General features: G+C 48.6%; 1 protein-coding gene across 2 annotated transcripts in view; it reads left to right on the forward strand.

The window, feature by feature from the left end:
- RBPMS (RNA binding protein, mRNA processing factor) overlaps nt 1–20,623 on the forward strand; it is a 173,617-nt gene that overhangs the window by 135,262 nt on the left and 17,732 nt on the right. The window contains exons 6-7 of one of the 2 annotated variants that reach the window (XM_057697829.1): nt 12,983–13,113; nt 15,860–16,104. In XM_057697829.1, coding sequence (XP_057553812.1) covers nt 12,983–13,113; nt 15,860–15,991 — 263 coding nt within the window. In that variant the 3' untranslated portion in view covers nt 15,992–16,104. Of the gene's footprint in view, nt 1–12,982; nt 13,114–15,859; nt 16,105–20,623 lie in introns of those variants that run through there. The other variant, XM_057697830.1, reaches the window with a different exon arrangement.

Consider the following 20,623-nt stretch of genomic DNA (forward strand, 5'->3'; position numbering starts at 1 on the left):
AGAAGGGATGGAAAAGGGAAAGCAACTTTTCTGAGTTTTCTGCATGCTGGCAAGTCTGTTACCTGTGGACGGAAAGTCCTAAGTGTTCTGATGGCTTTGTTGCAGTAGGTTTTTCACAGTTCACAGGAATTTTCATATTTAAGTGATTGATTTCTAGTCTTCTGAAAGAAATGCGAAAACACCTCAGCACAGAGAAATGTTTAAGCAGCCTTTGCTGTATCTGTTAGCATGGCTGTGCGGAGATATCTGATACTAAGTAAAGAAGACTTTCCCTAGGACCAAGATAGTGGTATTTTAGGCATTCAGTTCACATCTTAATATTATCAAATGATGATCACCACCATGCCATGAGGGATAGATGTCCTCACTATGTCGTGTCTTCTTCCTTATTTTCTAAGTACCATTCAGAGGCTGGGGCAGGAATAGTTGGGGAAGTCATGTTCACACAGGGGGTTTTGGGGGCATTTACCACGCATGCAATTCGGCCACCATGTCCCCCTGGGCTTTGACAGTCAGGAGGTGGTGGTTGTAGTAAAGTGCCCAAGCCATCTCAGTCAGGAAGGTGATAAATGATACATACAGCTCCCTCTAGGTTAACTGATGTGTTCAATTTTATAATTGCAATTTGAACTTGAATTTCTAGGAGTCCAAATTATAGTATCACCTGAGAAACTATAAATTTTTCATCTGTTTATCTCTAGAGATGATGGCATTTTACTTCAATAGGGCTTTATCATCTCTGTAAGACTGACACCTTTTAGGCTATGGGCTGTACCTTTTCAGTGATTGAAAAGGCCCCTTGATCTTCACAATGTTCGCATCAGCTAGTGCCAGTTTTTCTCATTTCCAAGAGATAGATAAATTTTCTTGAGTTCTAGAAAGTTCGCTTGGAACTTTTTGACATAGCCATGCATAGTTAACTCAGAATTATTTTCAACATAGCAAACTACGGACTAGGATTGATCTGACAGAGAAAGCTGGAGAAGGAGGAAGCAGGGATGACATAGGTTTTACCAGTGTGGCCCACCCACCTCTCATCTGTGCAGCCAGGATATTAACGCTTTGTCGATGGCTTGTGAATATCCTCGGCATTCCCTGTGGATAAATCAAGGTGAAATCGCCAGGGTCCAGCCAGTGATCATAGGTGGGGATCCAAAAGCGGGGAGGGGGTCAGAGTTGGGGGTGGGGGTACAGGTTGCTGAGCTCACAGAGCAGGAGAAGGGAAGGCATGAAAGCAGCTCAGTTCAGACACGGCTTCGTTCAGGAATCCCTCGCATGGCCCATAGGCCAGTGTGCTAATGTGTGTGTCTGGATTTGTGTTATTTGTACTCTGATGTATATTTTGAGGTTCCGCTTCATCAGTCCCCTAAGTCAGCTTCAATCTCTTGAAAACTGGTAGCTGTGACAGGTTATTAAAATTTCTGCCTTCTTATCCAGGACTGGAGCCTGTGCAGATTTAGACTGCTATTTTCTTAAAAGTCAAGGGAATGTGCTAAATTATAAACCTTTGGGGTTATTTATTTCTTAGTTTTACATCCTCTTGATAGTGTCATAAGTTGCAGGCACTTGGAAATATCAATTAAATGTAACAAACTTTGATTGAATGTCTTGTGTGTGCCAGCCGTAAGTGCTGGCAGTAGAAGGTTACAACTCAGGGAAGGAGAAAGATACAGAAAGAGATGGTTTTCAGTGTGAGCGATAGTAATGCGGTAATCAAGGTGCACATGCTGTGAATGGGAGCTGTGGGGAAGGGTATTTGGTCCATCCTGGACTTATTTTAAGAGAGCAGCATGCCTTAAGGAAGACGTTTCTAGGCAGCACCTGCTCCAAATAAGAATCTGGGAGTACGGTAGTTCAGCTTTATTAACTATTAAAGAAATGTACATTAAAGTAAAGGAGAGGGACTTCCCTGGTGGTGCAGTGGTTAAGACTCTGTGCCCCCAGTGCAAGGGGCCCAGGTTCAATCCCTGGTCAGGGAACTAGAGCCCTCACGCCACAACGAAGGCGCAGCGCAGCTAGATGGGTGGGTGAACGGATGGATGGATGGATACATAGATAAGAGATATATTTGCTTGTAAAATTGTCAGGGTTTTTTTGTTTGTTTTTACTAGTGATTCCCAATATTGTCATATTAAAAGTTGGTACAAATGTTTCTCTTTCTATTGGGAATGTATATTGAAACATTTCAGCACTGCAAGATGTGTCAAGGTCCTTAAAGATGCTTATCACCTTAGACATAGTTGTTCCACTCCTAAAATTAATCTCAAAGGAAAACAACGTATGTAAATTAAAGATTTATGCCTAACACGGCATTTATCAAAAATAATGAATGTCTGCTAGATAAATGTACTGTGCTAGGCACTGGTGAAGCAAAACAGACACAGGCCTTGCTTTCAAGTAGCTCATCATTTAATAAAATAGCTCTCTCGATTATCTATTTGTATAGACTAAATAGAGATCTCTCCAAGCAGCAGTTTCGTTAAAAAGACACCTATGCCTGGCTGTGTTCTCTTGTAAGTGTACCTCTCCCTTCCTCACCTTCTTCCCTCAACAAATAATACGTGAATGCCCAAGAAAGTGAGTAGCAAAGAGAGGTTTTACCAAAACACTAAAAATTTTTTTCCTTATATACTTTTTAAATGGAGGAAGAAATTTCTTTCTACTCCTGCCAGTATTCTCAGTAAAGCACAAGTCATTGCCATTTCTCATCGACCATCTCTGTGATTCAAGCGTGTAATTTCTCACGTCTTCTTTCTCCCTTACTTAGTGCTTATTTACACACAGTGCGTCTTCTAACTAGTTTTGTAAAACTCATCTCTGAATTACCTTACCATACTTTTTAGTATCGATGTTTTGAATTAAGTATTCATTACCTATCATCAGTGCCAGAGAAGCAGACCAGAATTGTCACATTCTCAAAATAACCTCTTATGTTATTCATCCACTGTAAAGTAGTATTTTGTTTCCTTTTTGTTTTTGAAGGTGGTGAGCTGTCTTTTCCAACTTACACAGTTAAGCTTTATGGTTTGTGTGGACGATATTTGGCTAAAAAAACCACCGTCTCAACAGCGGGTAGAAGCACGAGCTTCAGAGCCACATTGCTAGTGTTTAAGTCGTGGTTCCACTCCTTCCAGCTGCATGGCCTTGGGCCTGTCACTTCATCTCTCCGGCTTTTGTGACATGGAATAATGAGAGCAGTACCTCCCTCAGAAGGATGTTCTGGCGAATAAATAGGTTAAAGTCTGGGAAGTATTTTGTACAAAGTATGCACTGCGTAAATATCCTCATTGTGACCCTTTGTTATGGGACTGGTCCCATAGACAGCCACACAGCTTCTCTTATGTTCAATGCTGAAATCTCTTCATAATTAAATTAGCTACCACAGATGGAAAAGGCTGTCTGGGCAGCAAAAGAGGCAGAAGAAACATTTTAACTGACAGTACAGTTCTGGACTAGAAAAGAGGAAGAAGCGGGGTGTGCTGTGTCAAAGGGAGGGTATATTCCTACAGGGAATGTTGCTTGTCTGCTTTGCTCCAGACACTGAAAGGGCACATGAGTGAATAAATAGTTAGCAGTGTTCACTAGCAGGGAGTAGCTAGCAGTGAATACATGAAAGTATCTCTACCCTCATGAAGCTGACCTAGGTCTCTAGCAGAGTGGAGCTGGGCGAATGTTTTTATGTTGTTTATATGATATAAAACCAATGCTTTCTGGAAACAGAGCTCCTGTCGAACCCCCAGATTTGATTGCAGTCAGTTTCTTAACAACTGGCTCTGAGGGAGATACCCTCAAAGTTCAGTTGCCGTGTCTGGGAAGGGAATTGGCTGGGGGAGCTCTGGGTGACCCTCAACCCTGCAGTTGCGGGTCTCAGGAAGGAAGGGCTATGAAAATGTCCCACTGTGATGACCAAGAGGAGATAACAGTGGTGACTTCAGTCAGGGCCCCCGAGGAAAGTTTTCTTCCAGCTTATGCTCTAGGTTCCCTTCACTTCTCAGATCAAGGGTCAGGTCTTTCTAAAACCATGGGTTGGAAGGTATTTGGGCATGGGACAGCTGCGCAGGAGGGAAAGAACAGGACCACGAGAGCAGGGACTGCTCGGGGGCATGGCTGAAAATCGTTAACTGGAGGGCAGGTGACTCTGGGCCAGTTGAATGAAGACCAGCTTGCTTTTGGAATTTCCTTGGCATGCTTGTTTTGTTGGTCTGGGTCTGCCTGCAGGTTTAAAGGGCTGCTCTAGGAGTATGTGTTATGAGAGAAAAATGTGAGTGGAGAGACGGTGGACGTTATTAGGAAGCCAGTGTAAAAGTCAGGAGGCTGTTAAAATAGTCCCAGTGGGAACATGCATTTGGATGGTAGAAGCAGGGATGGAAAGGAAGAGAGAGTAAGAAAGGCACAGAGGAAAGGTAGTCCATGTGGGGAGGCGAGGAGTGAGGGTTCTGGATTCTGGATGGAGATGACTCGGAGTCACACCCTGGTTCTGTCACTTGCGGCGAGCCGTTGGGCTGGGTATTGAACCTCTGTGTGCCTCTGCTTCCTAGTAACGTAAATGGGGCTGGTGTTACTGCCTCCCACACGGAGCACTAGCACAGTGTGTGGCACGGAAGACACGCTTCAGAAACATTAGCTTCTTTATTACTACTGTTTGGGCTTTTTTTTTTTTTTTTCTGGCTGCATTGGGTCCTCGTTGCTGTGCGCTGGCGTTCTCTAGTTGCGTTGAGCGGGGGCTGCTGTGCCCAGGCTTCTTGTTGTGGTGCTCAGGCTTCAGTAGTTGTGGCGCTCGGGCTTAGTTGCTCCAAGGCATGTGGGATCTTCCCAGCCCAGGGCTCGAACCCGTCCGTGTCTGCTGCATTGGCAGGCGGATTCTTAACCACCGCACCACCAGGGGAGTCCCGATTACTACTTTTATTATCATTAGTATCTTTGGTGTCTTTATTGTGTTAGGACTTAGCAGTCATTTGGATATGGGAGATGAAGGAGGCTTTGGACCTGAAATGAGTGGGATAAAGGGATGTGGGAGGTAAGAAGAGGAATTGGTTTCTGAGCGACAGGGAGTGCATTTCTGGATGAGTTGACTTGGGTGTGTTTAGGATGTCTGCCTTGGAGTGAAAATCAAAGCTGCAGATTTATGAATTCTCCTAAATAGAATTAGTAATTTAGGCAAACACAGGAGTCAAGGACCATTCAAGAGCAGGTAGAGTGGAAGAGGGCTGAGCACAGGCTAGATTTCTCCTGGTATCTCGTAGCACTGTTGGTTCCCTGCGCAGGACACAGACCTGCAGCCCTGACTTGTGCTGGGGGGTACCGAACACATCCTTTGTGTTTTTCACTGAATCTTCTGATTCTTTCCCTACATTTACCTTCTTGGGGAGCTAATGAAGTATGTGACCTTCCCTGGGAACTGAAGGTTTTTAGGGCTATGACAGTAAATTCCCACCAATTGGGTGACTGGAAACAATAGAAACGTATTCTCTTGCAGTTTAGGAGGACAGAAGTGTGAAATCATGGTATCCGCGGTGTTGGTTCCTTCTGGAGACAGAGAAACCGTCCCATGCCTCTCTCCTAACTTGTGGTGGTGCCGGCAGTCCTTGGCTTATAGGTGCATCATTCCAACCCCTGTCTCCATCCTCACATCACCTCCTTCTCTCTGTCCTCTCCTCTTCTCCACCTCCCTTCCCCCCAGCCTCGCGTCTTGTGGAATCTTAGTTCCCCAACCAGGGATCGAACCTGGGCCCTTGGCAGTGAAAGTGCAGAGTCCCAACCACTGGCCCTACAGGGAATCCCCTCCCCTCTTCTTAATGAGGACATCAGTCATTGGATTTAGGAACTGCCCCCCGCCAACTCCCCAATCTAGGATGTTTTCATCTTGAGATCCTTTTAAATAATTATATTTCCAAAATTTCTGTTTTCAAAAACTTATATTCTGAGGTTCTAGGCAGACATGAACTTTGAGGGGACACTGCTTCTCCCTCTGCAGGAGCTACGTGCCCTGTGCTCAGCCACAGAAACTGGGAATGCACTGTGTTCTTAGCCCTAACACCAGGTGAGCATGTCCTAATGGGACAGTCCTCAAAAGAGGGGGGAGCCTTTAAGGCTGGTTTTTGAAGGGTTTACTTAACAAACTTGGATCAAGTCCTTGCAGAGGTATGTGAGTAGGAGGTGACTGCTTAACAGAATCCTTGATTTATTTTTTTTTGTTTGGAATTTTTCATCATGCCTGGGCCTTCTGTGTCATGGCTGCTGTTTTTTTTCTGGCCGAATTTTTCATCTTTGCAGGCACGCTCTCCTGGAGGCCTCTGTCCCTGCGTTTGTTGTAGTACATTGAGTATGCTCAAAGCTAGAGACCAAGTCCACCTGCTCTCCAGGGGCCTGTCACCACCACCAGTAGTGGGGGCATCCCCGTGTTGGGGAGGACAGGATGGTATGTGACAGGGAGCCTAAAGCATGAGACACGAGCCCTGGATTCGAATCCCGGTTCAGACACTGTGAGTTAGCTGCGAGGCGTTGGGTAGACCTCATCATCGGATGACGTGAGACAGCAGCACTGACATGTGTACACTAGCAAACGGAAAACAGATGACTGGGGGGAAGCTGCTGCAGAGCACAGGGAGATCCACTCCATGCTGGGTGATGACCTAGAGGGCTGGGATGGGGACAGTGGGAGGAAGGCTCAAGGGGGAGGGGATATGCGGAGATATGTATACATACAGCTGATTCACTTTGTTGTACAGCGGAAACTGGCACAACCGTGTAAAGCAGTTATACTCCAATAAAGATCTGAAAAAGAAAAAAAATGAGACACCCATTCCTGCCCCTTTCTCCAGAGCTTTTAACAAGGAACTGGAATAATGACATTCAGGCTTTCAGCTGTGTATAAAAAGTATGGAAATAGGTGTTACTAAAACAGGGTTGACATGTAATCTTATTTTTAAAAAGTAGCATTTGCATGCTCTCACATTCATCCTCTGTGCCTGTTTCTCTCCCACGCAGAATTGAATCAACCTACAGTTTAATCATTTCCTCCTGAAGGGCAAGATTTCTTTTTTTTTTCTCCATTCATTTTATCAAGTATGGAGCAAATGGTTGACTTCTTGATACTTCCTGATGTAGTGTGCTAGGCACAGGGTGTAAGCAAAGAGTGAGAACTTAGAGTCCTGGGAGAAACCACTGTGACTGGGAGGTATAGAGTGCCGCAGAACCCAGAGGAGGGTACTAATTGCTCCCAAGAAGGCAAGCATCACCTCCCCTCCACCCCTCAAGGAAGTGACATCTAAGTGGACTGCTTTGAAGAATGAATGAGTTAAGCCAGGTGAAAGGAAAGAACACCCCCAGCAGAGGGAACAAGTGCGTACTAGGCCTAGAAGTGGGGAGAGAACCATATATGGTCAAGCCAGGAAAATGACTGATCCTAGAGCAGGAGGGAGAAGCAGGTGAGAGCCAGGGCTGGAGAGGTGGACGAGGGCAGGATCACGTGGGGTCTTCTAGGCCCTGATCGCACCCTGTCCAGAAAGCAAAGGGAAGTCATAGAAAGGTTGTAAGCAGGAGAGTGGTATTACTGAATCGTACATTTTAAAAGACCTGGGTGCAGTGTGGCAGGCAGGAGAACTATTAAGAGTCCCTTTTAGTAGATCAGAGTGATGATGGGATAGATTCAAAAGGACCTTGGTGGAAGCCTGGATGTGAGGGAGGGTGGGGGGACTTCCAGGTCACCCTAGCTTGGGCAGCTCAGCAGCGTCTTTCACTGAAATCTGGAGTCAAGGAAGACAGGCCATTGGAGCGAGTGTGTTTCATTGCAGACATGCTGGGTATGAGATTGCTGTGGAATATTTCCAAATGGAAATATCCAAGAGACAAAGTAAATACTGACTTCAGGTTCTTGGACCTTGGGTTCTCCACTGTACTGAGGTTACGTCCATTAAAGATTCTCCCTCTTCCTCTTTACTCGGTTGTTTCTAAGAATCGTTCATCTGTATCTGTTCCGGTGTGACCTTAGACTGGAAGCTTCACCTGTCTGCATCCTCGTTTCCTCATCCAGATGGAAAGGCAGACTAGGGGATCTTCACGAGCTCTTTGGGTTTAAACCTTCATCAGAGACTTGGCAGTTCTTTCTTTTCAAAGGGGTTGAAGGGAGGAACTGGGGAGCTTTCTAGTCCTTGTTGGTTAGAATTCAGTTGGAACTCTACCAGTTACATACTCGTGTGCTAAGAAAAAGGCCTATTCAGATGTATATGGTGAACCCTCAACCACATTATCCTCCGAGGTGCAAAAGGAGAAAGGATGCAGCCATATCTGGTGCAAGAGGAAAGGACTGACCCAGCCTCTCAGAAGGGTTGGATTAGGCCCAAAGCCCTGGCCTCCGGATCTCTTTCTGCTCACTGGCGTCAGGCTCAACTCTGGATGGTCAAGAGCCTCTTTTGTTAGGGGGACCTTCACCCCCTCCCTGACTCCAATTCATCCCAGTGGGCCTAGGGCAGCAAACTTGCTCTTCTTTTTTTAGCCTTCCCGTCCTGTTAAGTTGGAGCAGGATGGGCTCACAGTGACTAAGGAAGGGGAAGCCCGCCTGAGCCTACCGCCTGCTCCTTCCACTGGGGAGTCATGAGAAGGGCTTGTGCTGTGGAAAACCTGTCTCTTCAGCTCGTGTCATTTTCTCAAGGCCGCGTTAGCAACAAAAAGGATAGATGCAAAAAGCTTCTTCAGCTCACCGCCCTCTTCCATCAATGGAGAGTGTGTGCATTTTCGGGGAGTCTTCAGCCTCCTACTGAAACGTAGGTGTCCATGCTCTCCCACCCGTGTGATCCTGCCCGGGGCCGACTGCCACCAGTGTGCCTGGGTGGCTCTGAGCCCAGCGAGGGATGTCAGACTGGGTCCACTTTGACCCTCCAGTTTCTCGTAGAAAACGAGTCCAGGACGATCACTTCCATTTGCATTTTCTCTCTTGGAGTGTTTCACTCATGGAGTCAACAGATGTAACAGGTAGTATCCTATGCACTTTGAAAGCAAAATGCCTACACTTCAGTCAAGCAGGTAATAATATAATAAGAGAGAAAGACAAGCAAGAAGATAGATAACTTAGACAGCAGTGGTTCTCAGACTTAAGCATGCATCACAGTCACCAGGAGGGCAGAATTTCTGATTTGGGAGGTCTGGGCTGGAGCCGAGAATCTGTGTTTCTCCCGCGCTCCTAGCTGCTGTTGATCCTGCAGGTCTGGGGAGCACATTTTGAGAAGCCCCGGCTCCCAGCACAGGCGCCGTGGGGGCAGCAGTGCTCCTGGGAGCACGGAGGAGGGAGTGCATAGCTCCGCCTGGGCTGTTTACCTTTCTTCCTTTTGTTTTACCTGCCGAATGGCTTGGGTTAGATTTATCTGACCTCTTTTTGCAAGGCCATGAAAGCTCACTCAAGCTCCAGGGTACCTTGGCCACTGCAGTCCGTCAAGAGCGCCTGTTTTGTTTGTTCCCTCCCAGTTGCTTCCTTGTTTCTTCCCCACCCTGCGCTGGCCACCCATGGCCCTCCCTCCCTCGCTCAGATGGGTTTCCAGGAGCTGCAGGAATGAAGTCAGACTTCAGAGATTTTGAAGAGGAGCTTACTTTAAAAACCAGCCCCTGGGTAAAAGCAGCTGTAGGAGCGGTTTTCAGACTGTTTTCTCCGGAACCCTGGTGTACTTGGGAGACCATCACAGGGGTTGAGGTCCTCCAGCCATCCCCCCGCCACCTCCACCCCCAGACCACCAGCAAACCACCGCACTTTTATGAAACCAGAGTTTCTGGGAAACATGTTTGAGGAAAGGTTCCACTGCTTTTGTTTTTCACTTTGAAAATTCCTGCTCCAAACGCTTGATCTGGTTTTAGCCTCCCTTTGCCCCATTTTTGGGTGCATATGACAAATACTGCAGGGTTCGAGACATTGTAGGTCTAGTTCCTAATTCCCTCAGTTCCTTTAACAAAGAAAACAGTGGTGTATCTTTTAAACAACTTCAGAATTTTCTGTCGTGTACTATTTGATACAGTAAGCATTACCGCCTGCTGAATGCCAGGCTCAGAGCTGGCCCAGGGGTGCAGGCTTGAATAAGACCCACTCCTGCCTGGAGAATGTCATTAGTAACCTCCTCCCCCCCCCCCCCCCCCCCAGTGCTCACCAGCACAGAGCATCGCCACTGACACGTTCTGCGTTCATCCTCCTCCTGATCAACCCACCACGTGTCTCTTGACATTTATGGTAACTCCAGAGTCCATCCCAAGAGGAGAAGGGGGAGAGGAGATGGAGCAAGAGCTTTATCCCCTACGTTCCCCCTAGTTCTTTAGGCCTCGGCTTCACTACCTGACTATATGTTACTCTGCAGCTTTGCGTTTAGAGGATTTGGAAGCAAGCCCCCCATTCTGCTGGGCTGGTTTTTTTGTTTGTTTGTTTCTTTTTTTTTTTATTGGCTGTGTTGGGTCTTCGTTGCTGCCCATGGACTTTCTCTAGTTGCAGTGAGCAGGGGCTACTCTTCATTGTGCTGCGTGGGCTCCTTATTGTGGCTTCTCTTGTTGTGGAACACGGGCTCTAAGACATGTGGGCTTCCGTAGTTGTGGCACGTGGGCTCAGTAGTTGTGGCACACGGGCTTAGTTGCTCCGTGGCATGTGGGATCTTCCTGGAGCAGGGATCGAACCCATGTCCCCTCCATTGGCAGGCAGATTCTTCACCACTGCGCCACCAAGGAAGTTCTGGGCTTGGTTTTATGCAAATGTCAATCAGTGAGTTGTCTCCAAGCATCTGTATAGGCCCAGTGTGAAGTAATGCTTTTGGATAAAATGTGGAAATGTCTGGAAATCATAAGTTCCATCAGGCCGAGATTGAAACCCAGACTCAATCTCTTTAGGATCATATATCTTAAAAGACAAACTTTTTTAAACTTTCTAAAGGAAGCTGCAGGGCACCCTGCAGCCACCCTCACCTTTAGCCAGTCTGGCTGCAGGCCAAGCACAGCCCCTCTGATGGTCTTTATAGTTTACGGTGGGGCTGGACAGGCAGGGGCTGAGAAGATAGTGTGTCGGGTCTTGAGACTCTCTTGACTTAAAAAAAAAAGAAAAAGAAAAAAAAAAAGACTCTGTGTCTTAAAATAGCATAGTAGCTGAAATAACAATAACAGCAACAGTAATAGCTCGCCATTCCTGAGAATGGTTGTTTGTTTAAAATCTGAGGCATTGGTTCTGGCAGTGGTTGGTTTCCACGAGCTGGGCTCTCACAAGAGCAGTTGCTCTAATGGGAATCATATGGTCTCATCACGACAGGAAACACAGGGGTCTGTTAAGCGTTCTCTGAACCCCTCTATGAGGAATTTCCTTACAGAAACTACAGACATCTACACACCCTAGAACTGGAAGCAGGTGGGTAGACCTGATCATTTTAAAGAGGGTTGTGACACTCACATTTCCCCACCCGAATAATGACTGTTCGTCCCCTCTTTCGGCCCAGGCTCCCCAGCCTAGATAGACAAGCCGTCTGTGTTCCCATCACCAGGTCTTGAGGAGGTGGTTTTAACTGCCTTGTTGAGGGAGACAGCCAGGGTGGTCACCGCGTATCACCCCACCACATGGGGACCCCCTGCTGCCCTCTGAAGCGTCCCCCTCCGTCAGCTCTAGACTGTCTCATCCTGGCAGAGGCTCTTCCATGCTGGCTGGCAGCAGAAGCCTTGCACACACCCTGTCCCCTGCCCCAGATGCACCCACAGGCTCAGCTGCTTTCCGGCGGTTCTAGACAGCGGTCCCCATGTCACACTCAGCAGTGCAGTTCTCTGTTTCTAACCACCTTCGCACACTGAAAAACCTGCCCAGAGTCAGATTTGGGGGAGATGGGAGAGATGGGGGAGACCTAGTATGAGGGCCTGGGGTGGCTTAGGTGGTGGGAAGGAGTAGAGTGTGACTCTCTTGACCTTGGGTCACGTGTACTGTGGACTTCTGGAAAGTCCTAAACGGCAGAGTCACTAATGGCTTCACCGGGTCACCTTTTCCTGCCTCCCTCTGTGGTGCTAGGGAGCATCCCTGGCCGACTTGATTTCAGACTTTGACAGGTGATAAAAGCACGCATCGAGATTGCTGCTTCACAGGTTCCACATTCATGACTATTGACTGAGGTTATTTTTGCCTTTGCTGAGATGCTCTCTCGTGTTTGCTGTTACCTTAATGGGTTGTTTCCTGATACATCCTGAGGCCCGGGCACTTGCCCTTCAGTCTGGCAGACTGCAAACTTGACCCGAGTGGAATCAGAGCTGCACGAGGAACGTTTAGACCCGTCATTTGGCAACACGACTGACTTTTTTTTCCCCTAGAAAATAAAATCAGTGTAAACAGCAATTGTGAATGTCCTTACTTCGAGCTTTCTGGAGCTTAACTTTAATCAGAATACCCCAGGCTTTGCACTTCCATTCTCTGAACTTTTAACATCTTAAGTGCCCTGAAGGCACAGTGTCTGGCCTTGTGCTTCCAAACAGAAAATGCTCCGTGACCGCGGTGTTTGTCAGCAGTAATTATGCTGATTTACAGAAACCTCCTGCAGTCCTTCTGGTCTGTCGGGGTCCTGCCGGGAAGCCGCTGTTCTCCCAAAGGCTCTGCAGTGGGGCTTCCCGGGAGATCGCCTACTGCTTCTCTTTCTTCCTCTTTTCCTCAGAGGACCCCATTTGCTGTTCGGTGCAGGAAGTCCCCGCTGTTGGTGGGTTCCCCGAGCTGCAGTTGGAAAGACATCAGAGTATCCAAGGTGGAGTCTGGGCCTGAGATCTCGGCAGGCTAGACAGGAAGCAGATGCTTGTTGCTTTTTTTTTTCTCCTTCATTTTGTATTTACCATTCTCTTGCTTAGTGTTTGGGGGACCAAAGCCAACAGGTTATTAAAAGACTGAGAGTGATTTGACTTCTGACATTGATTGGGGCTCGGGGTGATTGGGTGTTTTGTTTCTGATTTGGAACCAGCTGTTTGGTAACCACTAACTTCTTCCCTTATTCTTTTCTTGCAGATGAGCTCACAGTGCCTGCACTTTACCCCAGTAGCCCTGAAGTGTGGGCCCCGTACCCTCTGTACCCAGCGGAGTTAGCGCCTGCTCTACCTCCTCCTGCTTTCACCTACCCCGCTTCACTGCATGCCCAGGTAATTTATACCCATCGGCCACGACTTCACTCACTCCACCACCAGTCCTTTCAAACCTGGTTCCCCAGAGCACACCATACAACTAACACCTATCCAGCTAACAGAGCCACCTTCGAGAGATGAATGATCCCCTCTAAATCAAGCTGACACTCCTCCAGGACTTCTGAGGACCGTCTGACAGCAATGATATCACCCACTGCCTGATGTTTGCCCAAACAACACCTCTCTCTTCCTTAATGATCTCACCCTCATCACACACGAGAGACCGGGCCCAGGTTACCCCCCCAGCCCCCAGCCAGCTAGAGGGCGTCACCAGGGCAGAGACGTGTGTGCCTGGCCGTGTGGAGGGGCTGCAGAGGGAGGCGTGCGCTTGTCACAGGAGTTACGTGTGCGCGTGTGTCTCTGTGTATTGAGATTTCTCCTCTTGTGTTCTGTGAGCTCCAGTGACAGAGGAGAAAGTTGGGAGCTTCCAGGAGGCAGGCTGTGTGCTGTCATACACGTGTTAAAGAAAAGATTCAGGGTTCCTTTTTGCCATTTTTAAGAGACCCTGTAGAAAAGGAGGTACAATACAGTGTCTTAAATGTAATTATAGGTCCAGGTAGAGGTGTCTCTTCTGACCAGCTTTCTTTCTTAGTTAAGAATAGCCTGAGCTTTATAAACAGACTCCGTTGTTTCTTCACAAAGATTACTGTCTACCTACCAACCTTTTCTTTTCCCTTGGAAAAAATGTTTCTCTTAGCTTTGCTTTTAGTACAAGTAGTAGTAAGTCAGTGTTAGGATTCAGAGTGATGGTCAGTAGCAAATAAGATAGAAAGATCCTAGCTTTCATTTGCTTTACTGTACGTATAGCTCCTCTAAAAGCAGGAGAGCCTATTTTTTGAAAACTACCAGCCTGCAACAGGTGGGGTTTTTGTTTGTTTTGCTTAGTGTTTCTTTACCAGGCTGGATGAAATAAACAGCTTGCCAGAAAACCCTTCTGACTTAAAACTCTTATGCTGTACAGAACTTACTGTGTTGTACAAGACACCAACCAGCAGCCCCAGCGAGGGTCTCACGGGCAGGCCATGGGGTCAGGAGTGTTGTTAGCTGGGCATCCTCCCACTCTCTCTCAGCGGAGTCTTCCGTGCTTCCTACGTGCACGGACAGCCCAGCTTCCCAGGCAGCGTGCAGGCAGACTAACAAAGGGGAGGCCTTGGTGCCTGGGCCTCAGAAGTGATTACCCTTTGTGTTGGGAGAAGTGGGTAGAACGTAGCACAAAGAGTGAAGAGAAATGTAGGTGGTGGTGGTGAGAGTACTTGGCACAGAAAACAAAGTAACAAGGGTTCTTCTGAGACTTACCCGATTTCTGGATTCGCTGTGCTTTTTGCTTTTCCTTCCCCTGCTGCGTTTTCCACCTTTGTCCGTGTCAGTGCTTGGTCACCCTTGCAATGGCAGGTAGCAGGGGAGGGAGGAGGGAAAGTAAAAAAAAACCCATAGATACCTTCTGCTGAGTGACCGGAAGGTTCGTAGCGGCCCCAGGGATGATTTTGTAGATGCTGTGGAGCAACTCAAAGCGTCCCCTCTGTTTGCGGCCCACCCCCGGCACCTGGGGCTGTGTGACCCAACGCTTCCCCTCCCTGGACTGCCTACATCCAACTCAGTTGACCGTTGAGGCTCGTGTGAATAGTACCATGAAGGGGTGCCCAGTTTGCCTAGTCTTCTACATCTCCATGGCTTTGGTTAACCAGCGACAAAGCCTTTCACCATTGCCCTGGAAAAGCAAGAACTGACAGTGGCCAAAAAGGACTGGGAATGGTGCCTTTTGGCCACGACATCTAGGTAATTTGCCCTTCGTTCATCTCACGGATGAAATCCAAAGTCATCCTGGGAATTTGGTGGGAGAAGGAGCTAAAAAAGCCTTATGAGATCAGAAAGCCCAGGCCATTGTGAGAAAGGATGAGGAGAGACAGTGCCAAGATTAGATGGACTCAACCATTACGGCTTCCTGGGAGGTATCGCCCATGGCAGCACCTTGCCCGTGAGCTCCTCCTTGATCTTGAGACTTTTCCAGCCGGGAACCCGCGGGGCACCGCCACATCAGTCCTAGAGTTGGTGGGACTCTCATCTGATACCAGTGAGACCCTTGTGCTCAACCCCACTTCTTGTTTGGGGTCATTCCCAGTGCAAGCCTTGGTTGTGTATCCTAAAGACCGCTGAACAGATGTGGTTGTTTAAATGTCTGTGAAACATGAGAATCATAGGATGAACTGGGAGAGGCCTGACAGGTCAGCTGGTCTGACCCATTTTACAGATGAGGAGACAGACCGGAGAAGATGGAGAGAGTTGTCCAAAATTGCGAGTGGCTCTACCATGACCAGAGCCAGGTCACCTGACTCCCGGCTCTTGGCACACCTCAGTGCTGGCTCACCAAAGACTAATTCTTTGATGGAATTTTGGGAAAGCCTTGCTCCAATGACTTCTTGGATCTTTCTTCTCTAAGTAGATGAGAAGCCTCTAAAAAGAGACTTGGAAGCAGAGACAAGGGAATCAGAACTTAAGCTTCACCCAAAGGGCCTTAGAGAATTTTTATTAACTGGAGGTAGAGCAGAGGGGAAGACCAGGATGGAGCCTCCCCTTTAGTGGAGAATTCCATTTTCGTTTTGGAAATCTTATTATATGTCTTTGGAGATCAGCTTTTATAAGTAATTTTGCTTTTCTTGGCGATGTTGTGCTCTGTTTTGAGACATGGATTTTTTTTTTCTTCTAGTGTTTCTCTCCTGAGGCAAAGCCCAACACACCTGTCTTTTGTCCACTCCTCCAGCAAATTAGATTTGTCTCTGGGAATGTGTTTGTAACATATCAACCTACTGCAGACCAGCAGAGGGAGCTCCCATGTTGAATTTGCTTGTTAGTTATTTCTTCCCCCCCTTTTGCAAAAACTATTTCTTGGTAACGTTTGAGAGATTTCAATAAAAATTTTAATTAGAGAAAAAAAATGATCTCAAGTAGACTGCAGCGTTTTGTTTTCATGGTGATGCGATTCTGCAGCCTAAGATGTTATCTCTGACTGAGATTTTGGGAGAGCTGGGCCCATGACACTGAGTATTTACATGATATGCGAGAAGGACTCAGCATCCCAGGGAGACTTGGTCCAGAGCTGAGGCCTCACTGCTGCCACTCGTATCTTCTTGGGTTCCTGAACTGTCAAGAGCTGCGTGTTAGAAGATTCTCATGCTAGCATCCAGGTGTCACATCTGCCAGGAGATCTCACTTCAACAAGGATGGATATGTTTTCCAGTCTGTTCGATCCAGAAGGAGGATCCAGGAGAGACAGAAATTGTCATTGAAAAGAAGTTGCGTCGTGTTTCTACCTCCGCCCAGCTTCCGTCTGTGGTCTGGTGCCTCCATCTCTAAACTGAAGATGCTTATGTGACATCAGATCCCATTTTTGAAGAATTACTGGATAAGGTAATCGGCCTGTAAGCTTCGGGACTGCCTTTTTACTTCTAGAGATGAAAGGACATCCATTTTGAAGAGCATCTGATTTCTAAGAAGATCATTACCATTGTAAGAAATGATCGTCCTGCTTACTTTCGCCATCATTGGTATTTGAAATTTATTAAATATATTGTGTGAGTCACTGTGAACAGGAGAGGAAGGTTTCATTCACGACTTTTAGGGAAGTTATCCTCCGAAGAGAACATCCAGACAGTTCCTCTCACCTCATAGTCACACATCTCAGCTTTTTAAGTCCGGGTTCACTTTTGCTTTTAGTCTTGCTGCTGATGGGGCTGAGAGAAAGCCAGTAACGTGCACTGTCCTCGTTACACTCTAGAAACAATACCATTTACCTTTGACCAGAGTCACACTGCTGGGCCAGAGACTTTTGCAGGTAAGTGGGACTGAGAGAGCAAGTCCTGGCTGCCTGTTTCTTCCTCACAGGCCTCATTTGCCCTGAGGAACAGCAGAACTTCTCCCAGGGCAGCTGTGCAGCTTGTGACTGGAACACATCACCTGTACATAAACAGAAGGTTTTAAAGTCACAACATGCACTTCCCGGGGCAAGACATGCCCCTAGAGAGGTCCCTTGTGACACACTGGAAAAATTTTAAAGGTTAAACCTAAAATAAAACCCAAAATGGACCATGGGAAAAAACACAGGCAGACAGGGGAAGAGAGATTGTGGGAGAGAGATGGGCCTAGGATGGTGTTGGGGGAGGCCTGACTGCAGGGTCCCAGCTCCACCGCCAGGCGTTCACTCAGCGTCAGTGTGCAGCTTCTGAGAACTGCGTTCGTAAACTTCTATGTAAAGCAAATCTCATCAGCATCTCCTCTGTCACTGTGCCCCATAGCAAATACTGAAATTGAAGAAGACACAAGAACGTCTGGTCTGGCCTGAGTCTGACTGATGTATGTAGGCAGGTGAGAGGGAGTGTCTTAAGGGAGGCAGGAAGCAGGGCAGGTGTGAGTGTGGACTCAGGTGAGCACAGCCCCAGTGGCAGGACCTGGGCGTGTGGAGGGACTCACACAGGAAGGGCCTTGATTTCTCAGCTTCTGCCTCCTGTTCAGAAGGCAGTCGCCGTGCTGTAATGGTGGGCCCGTGATCAAAGCCCACGGGAGGCACCTTCAGCCCCTCACCAGCTGGCCAGCCCGCCAGAGGTCAGGGAGGAGTCAGGAGGTCTGGGCTCCGCCTCTCTGCCCCCCAGACGGCATCCACTCTTAACCCTGACATCCTCAGCCTTGAGGCCTGGCTTTTCCCAAACGCATCCTGCCTGCCTGCAGCTCAGGGCTCATGACTGCCCTGGAGACCACAGCTCTGAAGGACTGCAGCGTCGCCTTTGAGGCCGTTCAGCCCAAGGCTCTGAATTGTTTTCAGGCATAAATGAAACTATTAATCCTCTGACATTTACTTTTCTCTCTAAACCTGCAGCTCCGTGAAGGTCAGAGTGTGGGGAGAAACCACTCCTTGGTGTTCGGTCTCCTGAATGCACCAGCCTTGTCTAGTTCCCTATTTAGTTTGGCTCTCTGGTCACCTAGGAGTACCTGGCTTAACTCCCATAGGAGCCCGGCGGCAGGCAGGGCAGGCACGGTGCTCACAGCGCCAGCCTCCTGTGAGCACGGGATCCCCTTTCCTTCCCCAGATCCCCCCGCCCCCGGGGCTCTGTCTCCACCTGCCCCCCAAGGCCTGGCCTCTGCCGGGGCTGCCTGGTCACACATGGACTCTGCTGCTTATGTGCTCTGTGACCTTGACTGAACAAGTTCCTCAGCCTAAAGCACGACTCATCAGCCCTCGTGTTAAACACTTAACAGGATGCCTGGCACGCCTTAAGGGCTTAGACAACGTTCGCCTTTTAAGGAGCATTTGAATCTTCAAGAAGAAGGAAGCCTGGGACTAGCTGCCCACGAAGCTCTGCTGGTTCAAACATCCAGGACGTCTAGCGCGTCTTGACACCCATGGCTGCAGCCAAATGCAAGGCCAGAGGCCGGAGAGAGTGAATGAGGAACAGGTGGGCGAGAGGAGGCCTCGGGTGGCAGCCGCGGACATCCCTGCATCCAGCAGCCTGGCCTCCGCAGCGCGTGCCAACGCTGGGAGGGCGTGTCCCCCGAAGGAAGTCTCCCCACAGCCAGGCCCGGACACCCCTGTCAGAAGAAAACCTGCCCCCGACAGGAAATAGATCAAGAGTGGGAAGCAGCTGGATTCCCAGAGAGACCACGTGGTCTGTGTGTGTGGCTTCACTCAGAGCCGTCGTCCCTGAGCTCTCCAGCTGCGGGGCCCCCGGCCCGCTCATCCCCTGCGGTCCTCTGCGAGGGTTCTGCCCCCCAGCCTCGTTTCCCGCTGACGGGGTGACGGTTTGTGCCTTGGGGGGATGATTCTCCTCCTAGTCCTGTGGCTGAGCCCTGCCCCCCAGGTGAGCCAGCTCCTGGCCAAGCAGATACTCTGTCCCTTTTTTCCTTCTCTGTCCCATCTGTCTGGTCCCTCCCCCTCCCCTGCTCCGCTGTTTGGTATTTGAAGAACCGAGGAGCCTCTTAGTAAGGCAGCCACACAGATCTTTGCTCTGTCCTCACTGGCCCCTGAGAAGCAGTCCATAAACCGTATTCCCGAGCTGCTGGGGGTAGTTGTTCCTTTGGCCAGAGCTGCTGCTACGGCCCCAGAGGCCCAGCCTTCCTCACGCTGGGCAGCCTTCCTGATAGGGACGCGGCAGCAGGATGGACTTCATGTGCTGCGTTGTGTTTCCGGGTTTCTGGTGCACGTTGCATTCCCTCCTCTGTAAGGCTGGGCTCCCTAGATGCTGTGTGTGTTCTCCCCGAGCTGGTGAGCAGGAGAGCCCGTCCCTGCGTCTCAGTGAGTCTCTCCTGTACGTGCTGTTTGTGAGCCCCCCTCTCCTTTGGGATCACTAACTGCTGAGCCGTCCACCCCTCCCAACAGGAGGCTGCCAGGGCCCAGCACATCATCAGGACTCAGTGTTTAAAATCAAAGTGGCTGAATTTTAATGACCATGTCCACCCGTTCTGCTAACGGTAGGATTTTAGGCACGTTTTTTTTGGGTGTGTGTGTTTGGTTTGTTTGTCTTTGTAACCTCACTGAGCCTTCGTTTCCTCATCTGTAAGTAGGAAGAATGAACACTTATTTCATGGGGTTATTTTGAGGAAAAGAGTTACAGTGTTTGGCATAGAGTAGTAAAATTAAAATAGTTCTTCCATTTCCTTTTTTTTTTTCTTTTGTTCAGAACTTCAGGTGTGGCCCAGAGGCTGCTGAGCCCTCGCTGTGTAGGTTAAGAAACAGTTAAGGGGACGTCCCTGGTGGTCCAGTGGTTAAGACTCTGTGCTTCCAATGCTGGGGGCACAGGGTTTGATCCCTGGTCAGGGAACAAAGATCCCTGCGTGGTGTGGCCAAGAAAAAAACAAAACAGCAGCAGTTAGATGGAGGGACTCGGGACCAGCAGAAACCTAAAGGTCCAGGCTTTTCTCTTTGGTAAAGAAGAGAAGCAGCTGAGGCCAGGCAGGAAGGGCAGCCTGTGGCCACGGTGTGAGCTGAGGGGATGCTCAGGTGGAGTCAGCTGGCTGCCCACCCAGGGTGTCTGGCCTCCTTTGGTGGGAATAGTCACCCAGATACCATCTGAAAGCACGTGAATTCTAACTGCTCTGGAAACAAAACCAAGGCTACAAAGAGACTGGATCTGTAAAATGTCGCCTCCATAAGAAGAAAGTGAACTCCGTGAAGAAAACCGATTGTGACAGGGGTAAAAAGGAAAACCAACTCCAAATGGGATCATGTTTTATTCAAGAGTTGCGCTGCCGGTGGGGAAGGCCAGAACTTGGTGACAGGATGGGAAAGTGGGACACCCCAGCTTCAAGCCTCATCCACTCTGCCACGAAGTGCTGCTCGCTTCAGCAAGCTCAGCTCCTGGAGAACCTCTAATGGCCCTTGATAGCAAACATAGTTAAAAATTAACAGACTGACAATTAAATATGGATGAGAAGCAGCCGCTGTGGACTTAATCTGACACAGGGTGTTACACGCTTGGGTGCC

This window comes from Hippopotamus amphibius, chromosome 10 (genome assembly GCF_030028045.1).
Source record: "Hippopotamus amphibius kiboko isolate mHipAmp2 chromosome 10, mHipAmp2.hap2, whole genome shotgun sequence".
NCBI classification, from domain to species: Eukaryota; Metazoa; Chordata; class Mammalia; order Artiodactyla; family Hippopotamidae; genus Hippopotamus; species Hippopotamus amphibius.